Source organism: Aethalodelphis obliquidens, unplaced genomic scaffold (assembly GCF_003676395.1).
Source record: "Aethalodelphis obliquidens isolate GAN/ISIS:26980383/991018 unplaced genomic scaffold, ASM367639v1 scaffold26, whole genome shotgun sequence".
Classification (NCBI taxonomy): domain Eukaryota; kingdom Metazoa; phylum Chordata; class Mammalia; order Artiodactyla; family Delphinidae; genus Aethalodelphis; species Aethalodelphis obliquidens.
The window spans coordinates 1,949,445-1,967,604 of NW_020837970.1; the positions used below are offsets into that span (position 1 = coordinate 1,949,445).

Consider the following 18,160-nt stretch of genomic DNA (forward strand, 5'->3'; position numbering starts at 1 on the left):
TGGTATTATTTGGTGTTGGTTAAATACACTAGGCGAGCTTTGTGCTGAAGTTATTCATTAAAATGCCCATGTAAATTGGAAGAATCAAAAACAGTGCAGACAAAATGAGGGTAGACATGTATGCCCCAGGAAAAGGATATTTTCCTGATCATCCCTCCTTATTTTTCCCTAAAACCCGTGTTCTCACCTTGAATGGAAAGAGGTGTTGCTAATACATGAATTCATCTTCACCGCTTGCCACAGTAACTATCAATAAAATTTAAAGTTGTCCCTACAAAATCAGTGACATTTCCTTAAGAAATTTCTCTTTTCATTGCTTTAAGCAAGAAATTTGCAATGTGACACGTTGTGTGAAATACTTCCATGTGCACCAAAATTGAAAGAAAAGGAGAGAATAAAAAATTAAGAGAAATCAGAGTTGGAAAATACAGCTAATACTGGAACTTGTAAGCACAAGGAAGTTCTTTGATTTCCTTCTCCACATGGTCATTCAATTTCTCTTTGAGCATCTACAGAGAAAATTTAACACCTTGGCAGGCGGCTTAATTTATATTAGAAAATTCTAGCTTATAAAATAAAATTTGAACCAACTCTTGCCTTATAGCAGATTCTTTTCGTTAAGCCAAATCTTACCTTTGGAGAAAATATTTAATAAATTGACTTCTATCATATATGACAGTTTTTCAAATACTTGAAGATAATAGTCTTCTTTAGGTTTCTAGAACCCTCATTATTTTGCTAATTTTCTGAAGAAATTGCAGTCTGTCAACGTGCATACACACATACACTCAGAATAAAACAAAAGGAAAAATAAGTCTACATTTGGGTCTGACTAATGACCTGTACAAAATAAAGGGTATTTAAAGTTACTTCAGATTAATTTGAGTTTGGTATTTCAGTCCCATCAAGTCTTGGGTTTGTGACTTACACACTTGCAGTCAAGGGAAATTAGACCAGGTGATAATATCCCACTCAGTGTTCTAGTACCTCTATGCAGGTGCAGAGATGCATAGAAATAGGTTCCACAAACAGCCTCATCTCAGCTCCTGTCTAGCTGATTCTACCTGGTGGTTTCTACACTTCACTGCCTTCCTGGCCTGAGGCTAACAGCCATGTGAAGTGGAAGATAGGAGCAAAGGATAGCAGAGGAAAACATAGCAATGCTTGAGAGAAGAGCACTGATCTGTCATACCCCTCCCTGTTCCAGGCCAGTAGCGGTGGGTAGAGTTCACCTATTTTTCTTGAATTAACTCATTTCTGTCCTGTTATTTGAAAATACATTTACTCTTTTTTGGAGATGGCATTTGGTGATGGAAGAATTGAAACGCAGCTAATGGAGGAGCAGTTTCCGACCCTGAGTGATATTCACGTAACCCATAAGGACCTTGCCAAAACAGTTATGGTGGCAGTTTTAAACTAGGAAAAAGTGAAAAAAAAGTGTATGTTGGCTGGGTTGAGGTTGTATGCAGAGTGAGACACATGTAAAAAGAGAGATCACATATAAAATATTTTCCTTGATTATCTTTTTACAGTAGAAAAGAGATAACTTCAAAATCAGAAAAATATGCAAATAACCATGGAGCCTAACCCAGCTGGCTAGCACTTTCTTACACATCTCCAAAGAAGAAATCCCAGAGTCCCACTGAAAAAATATTCTGCCTAGTTTTAATTCCTAACTGGAAATTTCAAGTATCTGCATAAAGAGAGAAAGTATTTCATCAAGAGTTCAGGAAAGCAGCATCTTGTGAGATGTGCTGTTTTGTTCTGTGTTTCCCACTGACATTATGTTAAGCTTACATGCACTAATTATTAGCCATTGTGAATTCGTAACATTCACAAAATCTGGCTAGTGCACTCCTGGCTGCAAACTAGATACTGATTTTTTTTCATATTTGTGCTACCACATTTGCAACCACACTATCTTTTAAGACGGCCAGTTATTTGTATATGTTGAACAGCTATGGATGGGAGCATTATTCTGGGTTTTCAGATCTAGAAAGAAAGTAATCAGTGTTGTCCCTGGACTCAGACATGTTTTCTAAAACTTAACTCAGGTGAATAGATGTAGTATGTTGGAAACTTTTGACATTCTACTCTGTCAACAGCAATTATACAAAGTATGTTTATGTTATGAGTATACTTAGGAAGCTTAGAAATAGGATTTTGCATGTCTACTGCTATAGGGTGGAGACCAGTCTTTGTTTCCCCATAATTTAGCACACATTTAAGCACAGCTAGCTGCATATTAAGTGTTGGGGAAGCAACAAATGAGGGCATGCGAACACAATTAGAAATAGCATGAAATGGTTTAAAGATCATCTTTCCATAGAACCGTAGATCATTAAGGGAGCCTTTGAGATCAGTAGATTGGAGAACCCAATCTACTGATTTTACTTAGTTCAGACAGTTCAGTATCTTGTCAAAAAGAATCAAATGGTAACATAGGTAGGGTTACAACTAAGGTCTCTGAACTCCCAGCCTAGTGATCTCTCCTAATTTATAAAGAAATATGCAAAGTGGACCCTAGGGGGAAAAATGGAAAGTTGTTAAATTTTATCTCCAGTGCTTCCCCCCTCCCTGTCTTTTAGACATTCTGTGCTGCCCAGACCTTGGCTTCCCAGCGCTCCCGATCATGACTCCTCAAGGCCTCCCTCTATGACCAACCCACCAAGCTTGGGGTATACCCTCAGTCCACCGTCTCCAATCACAACTCACTCACTACACTGACTTTTCAATACTAAAGAGGAAATGATTTGATAAGTTAATTTGGATAAAAGTGGAATCAATAGTTAAGTTAGCTTAGTACAATGGTCAGTTCCTTAACCCAAAGGAATAACCTTATAATGGAGCATTTTGAGGTTTTGGGATAGGGGACTCGGGGCACAAAAAGGGTGAGTATGCCTTACGTAATGTCACAGACATATTCTATGTAACCTAAGCGAAGGCTACCTGTCTGTCTATATACATTTTTTTCATACTCCTGAACTACTTGAGAAAGATCTGGCTTCTAATCCTGTCACTAGTAGAGTTTTTTAAAACCTCTCTGAGCACCATTTTCCATATATGTGAAATTAATAATACCTGTCAATGCCCTCCAGCTAAAGACCACCAGGAACACACCTGTGGTTTTAAAAGTTCAGTTTATTCCCCATCACTTCATGGAGAATGCACACCAGGGTGAACCACAGGGCATCTCAGTAAGAGGGCATTAAAAAAGCAGAGAATTTCTCTTGATCAGGTTTGCCTTGAAGTGAGGACAATTCTGTGATTGTGTACATTAAAAAAAAAAAATCTACGAGGAAAGCAGAGTGAGGCTAGTAGCTGTACTTAGTAAAGAAGCAGTAGTCACTCATATTAGGAGAGGGATGTTTGGTATTTTGTGGTTACACAGTGACCTGGTTTTCATCTGTGCTTAGAAAAAATTATAGAGTGGCCTTGTTTGTCTTGCTTTAAGAGGGACCATGTGTGAGGATGGTGTCCTATGAGAGTCCTTATACCCAGCTGGAAAGCATTACTGCCTAATGGTGAGCACCAGGCCAGCTTCCAGCCACAGTGTGAACCAGATGTGTCAGCCGAATTCACAGGTGTCAGAGGCTATTTTAAAAAAAGAGAAAAAGAAAGAAATCCTAAGTTTAATTTTTTCTTTGTTATCTTTTTTTTCTTTCTTTCTTTCTTTTTTCTGAAAAGGATATGAAGAAATCTATGTAACTAACACTGGTGAGACCAAAAAGATCTTTCCTCTTCCAATCTCTCCCTTGCTTCCTTCTTTTTTCTTTGCATAGTAAAAATGTTTTTGAAGTTGCCCCCCCACGTTTTTTACAATTAATTTGTTCCCTTAGAGCTTATAGATAGTTCTGGACTCTGAAATGACTGGGAAACCTTGGGGAAGTGAGTATATAGATAACACTCATGAGATGGAGTTTTGACAAAGAATTGTGGGAGTGTATTCCTGATTTTGTGGGGGGCGTTTGGCAGGCACGTTTCTAAACTTTTTCTAAAAGTTTGCAGTTACTAAAAATGGGATGATCGAATCTGGTGGGGTTGATCTAGTGGAAGCAGAGGAGAGGAAAGGTTGCTTTTCTTTGTTTGGGGCTGTAGGCTTACTGACAATGAAGTCACTTGATAGAAGGTGGCAGTTCCTCCAAAGGAGGCTCCCTGCCCACATTCCCCACCTACAGGGGTGGGAGATGATGCTCTGCTCGATCTGTGCTCCTCCGGTTACCCGCCTGTTAATCATCAGTCCTTTGTTGTTTGTGAGAAATCGTGTGGAGTGTGCTGCTTTGATCTTACAAGAAAAAGGAGGCAGCTGTCTTGAAGACGGGGGAGTCTGGGGCTGTTCCTTGAAAGATTGAAGGTATGTTAAAAGAGGAGGGTTAAGATTATCTTGGTTGTAAAGCAACTAAAGGGAAAGGGTAGCAAGCACCAACTACGTGCCCACTTACATGATTTCATGGGAAAGAAAAGCAGAAGTGTCAAAAGCAGGTCCACCTACATGGTTTTACTGGTAAAAAAAAAAAAAAAAAGAAAAGAAAAGCAATAAAGTTTCTCATACTAGACACTCTTAGGGAGACACGTGCCTCAATATCAGACCCTGAGTGTGCTTTCCAGGTTTATTAACCACCTGCTACCTCTGGGTTCACCAGCCTCAAACACAGGTAAGGGTTAATGGATGTTAATAATAAATTATTATTGTCATTATTGTTATTATTATCTTCTGTAGTCTCTTTGAACTCTGTTGTCTTTTATCTTCAAGCACTTCATTGACTCCCATCTAGTAAATAGCTATAAAGCATTTAGCCTGTGGCAGGCACTGAGCATGGCACTGTCCAGGGACAAGTTTTCAAGGAGTTGCTTCAAGTAACTCCTTGAAGCAATTATGAAGGGCAAGTAATTATGAAGCTCAGAACCCTAAAATTCCTTGCTAATGTGAAATTCATTAACAAATGCTTATAACTTCACCTCTTGGACATTCTGAGATCCCTACACTTATTCAATTATTATTATTGAAACTATATGCATTATCTCATTTAATCCTTACAATGACCCTGTAAAGGAAGACACTACTATTATTTCCTTGTGTTTCTCAGATGAAGAAACTAAGGCTTACAGAGGAATTAACTAGCACAAGTTCAAATGGTTAGTAAGTGGCAAATCAGGATTCACACACAAGGCTGTGTTGTTCTATATCCAGAGCACCATGAGCACTATGCTCTCGTGCCTTATTTAAAAGTGATTGTGTTGGGCTTCCCTGGTGGCGCAGTGGTTGAGAGTCCGCCTGCCGCCTGCCGATGCAGGGGACGCGGGTTCGTGCCCCGGTCCGAGAAGATCCCACATGCCGCGGAGCGGCTGGGCCCGTGAGCCATGGCCGCTGAGCCTGCGTGTCCGGAGCCTGGGCTCCGCAACGGGAGAGGCCACAACAGTGAGAGGCCCGCGTATCGCAAAAAATAAAAAAAGTGATTGTCTTGATTGATCTTTTTGCATTTATAATTGGATTTATGCCCTTGCTTTATGTTATTAAATTCATGAAGTATATATGCCAACCAAATTCTGCTTTATAATGGTGGGCACCCATTTGTTTTCTGAAAATCCCAAATCTGAAGCCAAGGGCCAGGTGTATTTTGTCTTTTCATAAAATATATTCCACAGCATGTTTATCATTTTAGATAGAATTCATTCTTGTTTCTTCCAGGATTTTGGCCTTGTGGTCACAGTGTGCAAGAAGTTTATAGCACATTAAATTAAACCCAGAGCCAATTAAATACTCAAATATATTGGTTTTTTTAGATTCCCCCAATAAATATTTTATCTTCTCTATTTATTGAGTGTATCCTATTTTCCAAGCGATGTGTTAGATACTTGGAATACACCTTTACTTGTGGTTGGCCTTGAAGAGTAGTGTGTGTGTGTGTGTGTGTGTATATATATATATTCAGGTAGTTGTGTCAGTGTTGGTTGATAAATATTGAAGAATTCTGTGAGGCAGTTCCTTGAAATCAGCCATGCTAGTAGTATTTACACCACAGAAATCTGTTAATGCTATAAATCAAGTTTGGCTTTTGTTGTTCAGCTTTTTTCCATGGGGGAGGGGAGAAAAAGTGACCACTGAATTTAGAAAGCCTGCATTTCTGTTAAGGAAGAGATAAAATCATGTGCTGAGAATGGAGAGTAATGGCGGTGGTAGGTGACTTGAAAAGAGTAGAAATGTTTTAGAACAGCTGTTCAGAAAAATAGGAAAGAGAAGAGACTGAGACCACGGTGGAATCATACATTTGTTTCATGCATATAGATAATTATTTGGAAGGAAAACTGAAATTGTAAGTTGCCATGTAAAAGTGGTGAAACTGTGACTTTTATATGCAATTTAGATGCTTTGGGTAATGAATAAAAATTAAAGAAAATGAAGGTTTCTAGTTAATTGGCTGTTCCATTAAATTAGGTGGAAGGGAGCTATGTGGGATAAGTCTGCCTCTGTCTAAGGTTGAAATCTCTTGCAGTTTTGTTGCGCATAATTGTATTAATCTGTAAATTAAGCGTTTTTATTTATTTATTTTTAAATTTATTTTTTTATTTTTGGTTGCTTTGGGTCTTTGTCAATGTACACAGGCTTCCTCTAGTTGCAGCAAGCGGGGGGCTACTCTTCGTTGTGGTGTGTGGGCTTCTCATTGCAGTGGCTTCTCAGGTTGTGGAGCACGGGCTCTAGGCACGCGGGCTTCAGAAGTTTTGGCTCGCGGGCTCTAGGCACGCAGGCTTCAGTAGTTGTGGCGCACGGGCTTAGTTGCTCTGCAGCATGTGGGATCTTCCCGACCAGGGCTCGAACCCGTGACACCTGCATTGGCAGGCGGATACTTAAGCACTGCGCCACCAGGGAAGTCCCTAAGTGATTTTAAAAGTAACAAAGATGCATTCCATTTGGATAATGTATTACTCTTTTCTTTTTTCTTTTTATGATTCAGAGCCTGATTTTTTTTTTTAACATCTTTAATGGAGTATAATTGCTTTACAATGGTGTGTTAGTTTCTGCTTTATAACAAAGTGAATCAGCTATATGTACACATATATCCCCATATCCCCTCCCTCTTGAGCCTCCCTCCCACCCTCCCTATCCCATCCCTCTAGGGGGTCACAAAGCACCTAGCTGATCTCCCTGTGCTATGCAGCTGCTTCCTACTAGCTATTTTACATTTGGTAGTGTATATATGTCAGTGCTACTCTCTCACTTCCTCCCAGCTTACCCTCTCCTACCCCTGTGTCCTCAAGTCCATTCTCTTCGTCTGCATTCTAGCAGCTTCACTGAAATACAGTAATATGTCACCAGAGATCAACAATAAAGGAGATCAAAAGAGATATTACACAGTGAAAGCACTTGGTAAAGTATGTGTTACTCTACCAAGTGCTTTCACTGTGTAATATCTCTTGATCTACTTTATTGTTGATCTCTGGTTGACGTACTACCATTAGAGAAATAAGATGAGATATGTAGGTTCAACAAATAACAGGGCAATGAAAAGTCATTGTAGATGAGTTACAAAAAATATAAATTTGTCTTGTATCCCTGAACTAAATAGATCTACTTTGAATCACTTTCTTCAGATCAAAAATATAAAAGTAGAACTTAAAAAAAGCTATATATCTTTTCTAGAAATAACAGTTAAAAGGCTCAAACGTAAGTCTCTATTAACTTGCTCTCCTAGATTGGCGATTTCCCAATTTATGGGTCTGTATGTTGTCTGTACATATTGAGTAGATATTCTACTCCAACATCAAAAGCATTGGTGAATGATTTCAAAGCTAATTGTCAAGCTTTCCTAGTTAATTGCTTAAAAGAATTCAAGCGGCAGTTTTTAAGTACAGAGATTTGGTTTCTTAGGAAGAAAAATCTCTTGACATTCCAGCCTTGAATTTGGTAGTTATTACTAGAATGAACATTTATCATGTGGATGGCAGTCAGCTGGCTCTTCCTGAATTTAGAAAAATAATCCAAAATACATTTAACTCTTGGGAACTTTAACACACTTTTCTAGAGCTTTGAGGGCATGATAGCCACAACAGTAATAGTTGTTTAGAAATCTGGGGGAAGTCAACATTTTTGAGCATTCTTAGAATGACCTTTACAAACCAAACTTTTGAGGCACTTTGAATCTTGTAAGGTGACTTTTTCAAGGCACTGCTGTTCTTTCTTTTTAATGAATATTCCAATACTTTGAAGTAAAATAGCCTTTTGGGGAGTTGTAACTATATAGTGCAGCCTAAGCTAATTTTACCATGTAAGAATTAATGTTCTGTGGAGCTAAACCATTACTGACAAATTACAAAAATGCCTAATTGCTTAAAGGTGCACAGTTCACAAATGTGTGGCTGTTTGAGGGCATGCTTTAACAGATGACTAGGACACTTAGAATGTCCTTTCAAATTATATCTTAAATGGAATACATTAATTTTTAGTATTGTTTTTAAATGTATAAATTCTCAAAGGTTAAAAAAAAAAAGGTAAAGACAGGGAAACTGCTCTTTCTGCCAATGGATTTTTCATCTCTTTTAGTGTACTCTAATTATACCTTGATTACTGTGAATGTATTTTTTCTACTTTAGAAAATAAATGTTTTATTTTCAAATAAATGAAGATGTTCACTAAAATACTGCTGTTAAATTTTAGATGAATTTATTACAAGGAGAGTTCAGAGTTGATTTTTTGTATTTTGTCTTAGCTTCTGTACTTAAATTGGGCATAACACTCACAGAAGTAGACTCAAAGAACATTACTGAGGCTATCCTTTGTGATAGGAACTGTACAGATAAATTATCACATTCAGTCTCTAAACTCTGTTAGTATGCTTATTTCAGAAATACAATATTTCAAAAAATATAATACAAGTTGGGCAGTATTTACAGTAATGGAGATAAAAATTGGAATGATTACCACCTATAGACACAGTTTTCTTCTTCTTTTCATTATGTATCAGTTGCTTCTGTACCAAAAAGTGTTTGGTTTCAGCAGCGACAGTTCCTATAGACCCTGATACATGGGCTTTTGCTTTCCTGCTTCAAACTCAGTAAGGAAACATGAGAGCTGGAATCAGGGTCCACTATTTGCCTGTGGAATACTGAGCAACCCAGAGGCCACATAAGACTATCCGGTTGGTAGTTGGAGAAGGTGAGGGACCCAAGCATTGGCTTTTGGAAATCCTTCATTGCCAGGATTTGTGTTATAAACAAAAGTGCCCAGAAAGTTGAGACCGATCATGGAAAAACAGTGTCTTAGAAAACAAAACAGAGTTTTGAGTGGAAAGTGAAAATTCAGCCTGTTTAAAACTATGGCCATATCACAGAATGAGAGTTCAAGTCTGTCGTCCATGAGGTAGAGGTAGTCCAGCCCAGTGGTTTCCACATCCTTTTTAAATAGCCGAATTACTTTCATTCCAAGTAAAATTTTACCCTATGTTTCAATATAACAAAGAGTGGTGGTGTTTATTTTGCAGGGAAAAATTTAAGCTTTTCATTATGATAAATTTCATCAATTAAAAATAATTAGGTACTTTAGATGAACACAAGTATTTGAAATATTGATTTTCAAGTGATATTTGCCGTATGCATCCAGTCTGTTTCTCAATTTTGTTTTGGTTACTCAGTGAGTAAATATGTGTGGTATATAACAGATTCGATTGTGTGCGCTCCTTTTGGTTTTGAAATTTGTTTTTAAAAATTCAAACCAAATATTTGCACAACTGTGATTCAGTTCAGTAATACAACTGAAAAAACTGGGATCGTGGAGGTCCATTTCCTTGCCAGTAACACAAGGACTAGCCTCAGCATAGAGCTTGTTCCCCTGATATTTTTTTTAAAAGCCACCCTGACTTCTCACAATGAAAGCATTCATTCATTCTCATGTTCTTCCTTTTTTTTTTTCTCCCTCTCTTGGTCCCTCAAAAAGTAACTTCATGTATATTTACATCACTGTTGATTTTTCTATTATAGGAGCGGCAGAAAAGAGTTCTAAGCATGGTGCGGAAGACAAGACTCAGACCATTATTACAGCCATGAAAGAAAGAATGAAGATCAGGGAGACAAACAGGCCAGAGGTGTTTGAAGTAATTCAGGAAATGTTTCAGATTTCTAAAGAAGATTTTGTGCAGTACACAAAGGCGGCCAAACAGAGTGTACTGGACGGGACATCTAAGTGGTCAGCAAAAATAACCATTACAGGTAAAAATAAGTCTTTTTTAAAATTTTCATTCCATATTGAGATTTTTATATGTCTTAGAAATCACTGCTACTGGTAGTTACAGGTAAGATAAGTAGAATTTTTCAATCTTGTCAATATTGAAGTCTAATTGGTACTTCAAATTTCTGAAATGTGTACTAGATAATTGAAATCATTTCAATCTATGTCTTGTTCTAATCAAAAGCGCTTCAAGAGGAAGAAAGTTCTATTTTGTAATATACTCATCAATACCCTGCAGTTTACAAGAGACTAGCTTTGTTGCTGCCTGCCACTGATAAATGACAAGAGTAGCCAGTAATCTCTTCGGTCAGTTTTTCTTAATGAGAAAACAAATATTGTTTTATATACTCCTGGATCGGTATCCCTCATTCATTTGATCCTTGATTTGGCAATCTGAGTTTAGTGATGTCTAATAACTTGAACTTCTGAAGTTGCTTGTAAGTAACAGCAACTGCATATATTACATGTTGATATTTACCACGCCTTTTAACTTACTCATATTGTATTCAAAAGGTAAAATAAAGAAGCTTCTCTTACTGAGTTGAGTTGATCAATACTGACAGTAAATTCATAAATAAATAAATACATTTTAAATCATAGACCTTTGAATTACATTGGGTAATTTGCTTATTGTATGTGCATTCTCATTTATCTATACATGGTGCAGTGATATATATGAGTATATAGCTAATATGCATATGTATGTATACCACTACTGTTCATTACAGGCAAAAGCAAGTATTCATGAAAGGAAGGTTTTAATGTTCCGTGATTCATTCTTTTCTTAAACATTTTGTTAAGTCCTGTTGCTCATGAAAATGAAAGCAATGGAGTTGCATTGCAAAGCAAGGGGACAACGAAATAGAAAATGTTTCCTTCATTATCATTTTTTTTGTTTCTGAGGAAATCTTTATATTAAAAGTTTGAATTTGGTTTATTTCAGTGGTTTCTGCACAAGGCTTGCAGGCAAAAGACAAAACAGGGTCAAGTGACCCATATGTTACAGTTCAAGTCGGAAAGAACAAAAGAAGAACTAAAACCATTTTTGGAAACTTGAATCCAGTATGGGATGAGAAGTTTTATTTGTAAGTAAATAATGAAACTATTACAAATATTAAAATATTTCAGGATAAATTTAAGACAGGCATTCACAGTATGCAAGCAATAATTATCTCAGTTTTTAATTGTATCTATGCATAAATTATAAAAAAGTGAAACTAATATTATGAACTCAGTAACCTCATAATATTTATTATTTATTCTTCATCTTGGGAAGCAAGTGAATTAAAAAAAATATTACAAACAAAAAAGTTGGCACAGCTAAGGTGAGTTTGCAGGAGAAAAAAAAAAAAAGATTATGACATGATCTGTAACTTGGGTTGACCCAATCTAGTAAGGAATTTACAAGCTTGATTCAACAATAGCTTGGCATCTGAAGATTGATGACTAAAGACAATAGAAAGATTTGGGGCATCACCTGGCCCATTACAGCTACACCAGCCTGTACTGATGAAATTGTTGATGATAACTTTTAAAACCTCTCATTTTCTGTGAGGTCATTTATTTTAAACCTCTTATATCCTGTACCAAACAGCAAGAAATCATTTTTTGTCAAGGGTTCTTTTCTTTCTATTAGCCCTTTTTGGAGAGAGAGAAGGTAACGTCCAATTACCATTTGGTAGAAATGAAAAGCCCTAACTGTGAGTTTAAAGGCAGACTGTTCTTTTTCTCTCCTTCTTTCTTTGTTAATAGTTTACACATGGCTCTCATAAACATGCTAAATAAGCAAACTCAACACATACAGCTTGTTTGGGAATGTGGACAAGAGTATATATAAAATACAGAATTTCACATGTATATTGGCTGATGAAGGGAGTGTTAAGAAAAGGGTGTGGAAAATCAGTTGGGACCCAATAACAGAGAGTACCATGGAAAAAGTTAAGAGCTTTCTATGATTTCTACTTCAGACTGCTGGGAGAAACCATTTTAATATCTCTTTGTTTGTTAAGAGAAGATAAGAAATCAATTGATAGTCATAAATTCTTATTCCTAAGGCAGTCAAGTTAAGTGACTAAAGTAGGATGAGGGCAAAAAAGGGGAGGGACAAGGACTGTGGGAAACTTGAGAGCAAGTGACGTGGGAAAGAGACAGCTTCCACTGCCATGCAGTCCTGCAGCTGCAATGCAGCTAGAATTTCCAGTTTCTTAGGAGAAGCTGGAGATTTGAAAGTTTAAAAAGAACTTTATTGAAGTATAATTGGAAAAAAAAAGTCTACATCTTCATACTGTACAATTTAAGTTTTGACATATGTATACCCCATGAAGCTGTCACCACAGACAAGAAAATGAACATATCTGTCAACCCAAAAAGGTTCTTTATGCCCCATTGAAGCCATACCTCCTGACTGCCCCCGCCCATGCCAAGCAATCACTGGCTGGCTTTTTGGTGCTATAGAACCTTTTTTTTTTTTTTTTTGCATTTCTACAATTTTATGTGAGTAGATCTTACAGCATGCGTCCTTCTTTTGTGTGTTTTTTTTTTCACTCAGCATGGCTGTTTTGAGATCCATCCATGTTGTAGGGTTTAGCAATAATTTATTTCTTTTTATTGCCAGGTAGCATTTCATTGTATTAAAATATAACCGTTGGTTTATGCAGTCACCTTCAATGGCCATTTGGTATGTTTATAGTTTTTAGCTATTAAAAAATAAAGTTTTTGGGCTTCCCTGGTGGCGCAGTGATTGAGAGTCCGCCTGTTGATGCAGTGGTTGCTGGTTCGTGCCCCGGTCCGGGAAGATCCCACATGCCGCGGAGCGGCTGGGCCCGTGAGCCATGGCCGCTGAGCCTGCGCATCCGGAGCCTGTGCTCCGCAACGGGAGAGGCCACAACAGTGAGAGGCCCACATACCGCAAAAAAAAAAATAAATAAATAAAGTTGTTAAGAGCACTTATATGGACATATGTTTACATTTCTCTTGAATAAATACCTAAGGCTAGAATAGCTGGAACATATATTAGGAGCATGTTTAATTTTTAAGACTCTTCCTAAGTGCTTGTACCATTCTATATACATTTTCACCACCTATGTATGGGAATTCCAGGTCACACAAATCCTTACAATGTCAGGCCAGTCTTGGATTTTAGCCATTCTAATACATGTGTCTTGTTATCTTATACTGCTTTTATTTTGTACTTATCTAACGACTAATGATTTCAGGCATCTTAGAATATGTTTATATGTTATCCATGTGTCTTCATTAGTTAACTATCCAAGTATTTTGCCCATTTTTATTTTTGTGTGTTTTTATTTGTATAAGTTTTATATTTTTATGTTTCACATATTGGTCTATGATACATTTTGATGTGATTATTTTTAATGTGGTATAAGTTATAGACCCAAGTTCTTTATTTCGCATATGGAAATCCAGTGGTTCCTGCACCATTTTTTGAAAACACTATCCTTTCTGTACTAAACTGCTTTTGCACCTTTTATAAAATTCTGCTTTCTGTGTATGTGTGGAGATTATTTCTGTTTCTGGATTTTTTATTTTGATCTTCTTCTCCATGTATATGCCACTACCACATGGTCTTGATTAGTTATAATTTATAATAAATAAAGTCTTAAAATCAGGTAGTGCTAGCCCTCCAACTTTTTCTTTTTTTCAAAGTTATTTTATTTATTTTAGAACCTTTGAATTATTTTCATGTGAAGTTTTTAATTGACTTATCGTTTTTCATACAAAAGAAAGCCTGATATGGTTTTGATTGCTTTATTGCCTTGGTTAAGATTTCCAGAATAATGCCAAGTAAAAGTGATAAGAGCAGACATCGTGGCCTTGTTCCTGATCTTAGATGGAAGACGTTCCTTTCTTGAATAACTGTGATATTAGCTTTGGGCTTATTGCAGATGCAAATTTTCCAGTTAAGACAGCCATCTTCTACTTCCAGTAGGCTAAGAATTTTGATCAGAAATCAATGTTGCATTTTGTCTAATGCTTTTACTGCATCTATTGAGAGAATCATATAATTCCGAATGTCATTTTTAAAACTTTACTTGGCCGATATTGTTCCATTGTCTTTGTGTTTGCCTCGCTTCCTTATTTTCAATGATAAATCTGTTGTCTTCTTTGCTACCTTGTACATGTCTTTTTCCCCCCATAATGGCTTTTAAGGTTTTGTTTTCTTTACTCACCTGTACAATTTGATTGCAGTGCGCCATGGTGTAATTTTCTTTGTGTTTCTGGTGCTTAGGGTTTATTGAGCTACTTGGGCCTGTGAGTTTGCAGTTTTCTTTAAATTTGGGGAAATTTTGGCCACTGTTTCTTTAAGTATTCTTTCTGTCCCTGTCTTCTGGAGAGTTCACTTATACATATATTAAGCCTCTTGAAGTTGTCCCACAGGCCACGGATGCGCTTATGTTCTCTCTCCCTCTCTCTCTGCCTCCCTTCCTTTCTCTGTGTTTCACTTTAAATTATTTCTATTGCTAGGCATTCAAATTCACTGACCTTTTCTTCTGTAATGTCTAATCTACTCTTAATCCAAGCCACTGTGTTTTTCATCTGAGACATTTATTTTCCATGTCAGGGAGTTCAAATTGAGTCTCTGTATCTTCCACATCTCTACTTAATTGTTTTTAAAATTAAGATGTTATTGGGGGGGAGGAGGTTCATAGGAAAATTGAGAGGAATGTGTAGTGATTTCCCATGTACCTGCTACCCCCACGCATGCATAGCCTCCCTCCATTATCACCATCTCCCACCAGCACGTGGGTATATTGTTACAATTGATAAACCTACATTGACACAAGATAATCACTCAAAATTCAGAGTAGACATTACCTTTCTCATAGTGTTTTACATTTTATACGTTTGGGCAAATGTATAATGACATGTATCCATCATTAGGGTATCGTACAAAGTACTTTTACTGCCTTAAAAATCCTCTGCGCTTCATCCATTCATTCCTCTTCCCTCGCCAAATCCTTGGCAACTACTGATCTTTTTACTGTCTGCAAAGTTTTGCCTTTTCTAAAACGTCATATAGTTGGAGTCATACAGTATGTAGCATTTCCAGATTGACTTTTTTTTTTTCACTTAGTAATATGCACTGAAGTTTCCTCTGTGTTTTTTTTCATGGCTCGATAGCTCATTTCTTTTTCAGCACTGAATAATATTTAATTGCCTTGATGTACTAGAGTGTTTTTATTCATTCACCTACTGAAGAACATCTTGGTTACTTCCAAGTTTTAGCCATTATGAATAAAGCTGCTATAAATATTCATATGCAGGTTTTTATGTGGACATAAATTTTCAGCTCCTTAGGATAAATGCCAAGGAGTATGATTGCTAGATTCTATGGTAAGGGTATGTTTAGTTTTGTAAGAAACGGCCAAACTGTCTTCCATAGTGTCTGGACCATTTTGTGTTCTCCCCAGCAGTGAATAACAGTTCTTCTTGTTCCACATCCTCTCTAGCGTTTGACATTGTCAGTATTTTGAATTTCGGCTGATCTGGTAGGTGCGTATGGTACCTCGTTTTAATTTGACTTTGATTTGAGACAATCCATGTGGAACATCTGTTCATTTGTTTATTTGCAATCCTGTTCATTATCTTTGGTGAGGTGTCTGTTAAGGTTTTCGGCCCATTTCTTTTTTTTTTTTTTTTTTGGGTTCGTGGTGCCTCTCCCTTTTGTGGCCTCTCCCGTTCCGGAGCCTGTGCTCCGGACGTGCAGGCTCAGCGGCCATGGCTCACAGGCCCAGCTGCTCCGCGGCATGTGGGATCTTCCCGGACCGGGGCACGAACCCGTGTCCCCTGCATCGGCAGGTGGACTCTCAACCACTGCGCCACGAGGGAACCCCCCCGGCCCATTTCTTAATCAAGTTGTTTATTATTATTGAGTTTTAAGATTTTTTTGAATATTTTGGATAATAGTCTTTCATCACATGTGCCTTTTGAAAATACTTTCTCCATGTCTGTGGCTTGTCTTCTCATTCCCCTGACATTGTCTTTCTCTACTTAGCTTTCTGATTCATGCAATACTTATAATAATTGTTTTGATGCCCTTGACTGACAATTCTAACATTTGTGTCCATTCTTGGTCAGTTTTGATTGATAATTTTTTTTCCCTTATTTTGTGTTGTGTTTTTCTGCTACTTCATGTGCCTGGTAATTTTATATTGAATGCCAGACTTTGCAAATATTACTTTGTTGGTTGCTGGATACTTTTGGCATCCTCTAAATATTCTTGAGCTCTGTTCTGAGACATAGTTAAGTTACGTGGAAACATATAGTTCTTTAGGTAGGTCTTGCTTTTTAAAATCTGTTAAGTGGGAATGAAATAGCACTCAACTTCAGGCTAATTATTCCTCAGTACTGAAGCAAGACTCTAACATGTCCTCCACCTACTGACTCACGAATGATAAGGTTTTCTTGTCTGTGCAGTGGACACAAACACTATTTCTAGCCTTGGTGAGTGTTGGGCACTGTGACATCTAATCCTTTCAAGGGTGGCTTTTAACCTGGCTTTGGGTAGTTTCATCACATGCGTGCACTTATTACTCAGCGGATTGCCCAAGATGAGCCTGAAGCAGATTGTTGCTTTCTTTCTGTTCAGCTCTCTTCTTTTTGATAGTATGTATGCCCTGTGACTTCTAGCTACATTGGCTTTTTCAGATTTTCAACTCTGTCGTTCCAACTCGGAGAGTCCAGTGGACTCCACCTGGGTTTTCTCTCTTTGCACAGTGGCCTGGAAACTCCCTCAGGGAAGTAAGCTGAAGTAATGGTAAGGCTCACCTTGTTAATTTTTTTCACCTCCTTGAAATCACTGTTCTTCTTTGACAGATCTTCAGTATATTGAGAAACAATGTTTTATATATTTCGCTCACTTCTTGACTTTTCATGTGGGGGGAATCTCTAGTCCCGGTTACTCCCTCTTGACTAGAATAGAAAGTCTGGAACTTTGAATTTAATTGATAAGCAGAACAAAATAAAACAGTATGAAAGCCAACACAGAACATGTCAAACAAGGTACAACCTTTGGAGGTATGTGACGCATAGGTTTTCAGTTGCAATCTGTGAAATAAAGCATCCATTTAAAGAAATGCGGTAGTAGAAATATTCTAGTTTTATAATCCTGCAAAGGACCCCCTTTGACAAATCAGCTGAACAATGATAAGTGCATGCATATGAGGAAACTTCCCAAGACCAAGGTAAGGTCCACCCAAAAGAATTAGATATGACAGTGCCCAGTGTTCAGTCACGTCAGGAATAGTGTTTGCTCCCACTGGACAGGCTAGAAAGATTCATGGTTCATGGGCTGAGTATACTGGAATGGATATTGAAAACATGAGTAATCAGTATTCTAACTGGCAGTTTTTCGTGTAATTTACTGTATACTTGTTTTCCTTTTGATAGGAGGCACCAACAATACATGTATTTTTAAAACAGCATCCTTTTCAAGGAAGAAATTTAAATTTATTGCACTAGGCTGTGCATATAATATATATATATAGAATATTTTTCACATTTTTCACTTTACTGACAAAATATTTATGAGCTTTAAGTGAAATCATGCTCACAAATATTTTCCATATTTTCCTTCTAGAATATAAAAAAATGAATGCCTGAATTTTCAACAGTAATTAATTTTGTTGCCAGTTACCTGAACTCCAAGATTCCATTTTTATTATCGATGTTCTATATCACTGGTTCTAGAAATACTATTTTGAATCTACCTGTGCATGATTTCATTTGACCATGAAAATGGTGTGAAAGTTGCAAACTTATCTTCCTTTATAAGGAAGGAGGAAATGAGTTCATAGTGTATTTATGTGCAGATTTTGAAAAATGCATACATGTCGCAGATGAACTCACCCAGGCCTCCCACTACCCTGACAGTTCTGCCCTGTGAACCGGAGTGTAAAAACGTGTCCTGACGTTCTGAAA

General features: G+C 37.3%; 1 protein-coding gene across 1 annotated transcript in view; it reads left to right on the forward strand.

Moving 5' to 3' along the window:
* LOC113629025 (protein unc-13 homolog C) overlaps nt 1-18,160 on the forward strand; it is a 340,801-nt gene that overhangs the window by 17,925 nt on the left and 304,716 nt on the right. Inside the window, exons 5-6 of the mRNA XM_027123068.1 lie at nt 9,973-10,200; nt 11,163-11,304. Of these exons, the coding sequence (XP_026978869.1) occupies nt 9,973-10,200; nt 11,163-11,304 (370 nt within the window). The remainder of the gene's footprint in view (nt 1-9,972; nt 10,201-11,162; nt 11,305-18,160) is intronic.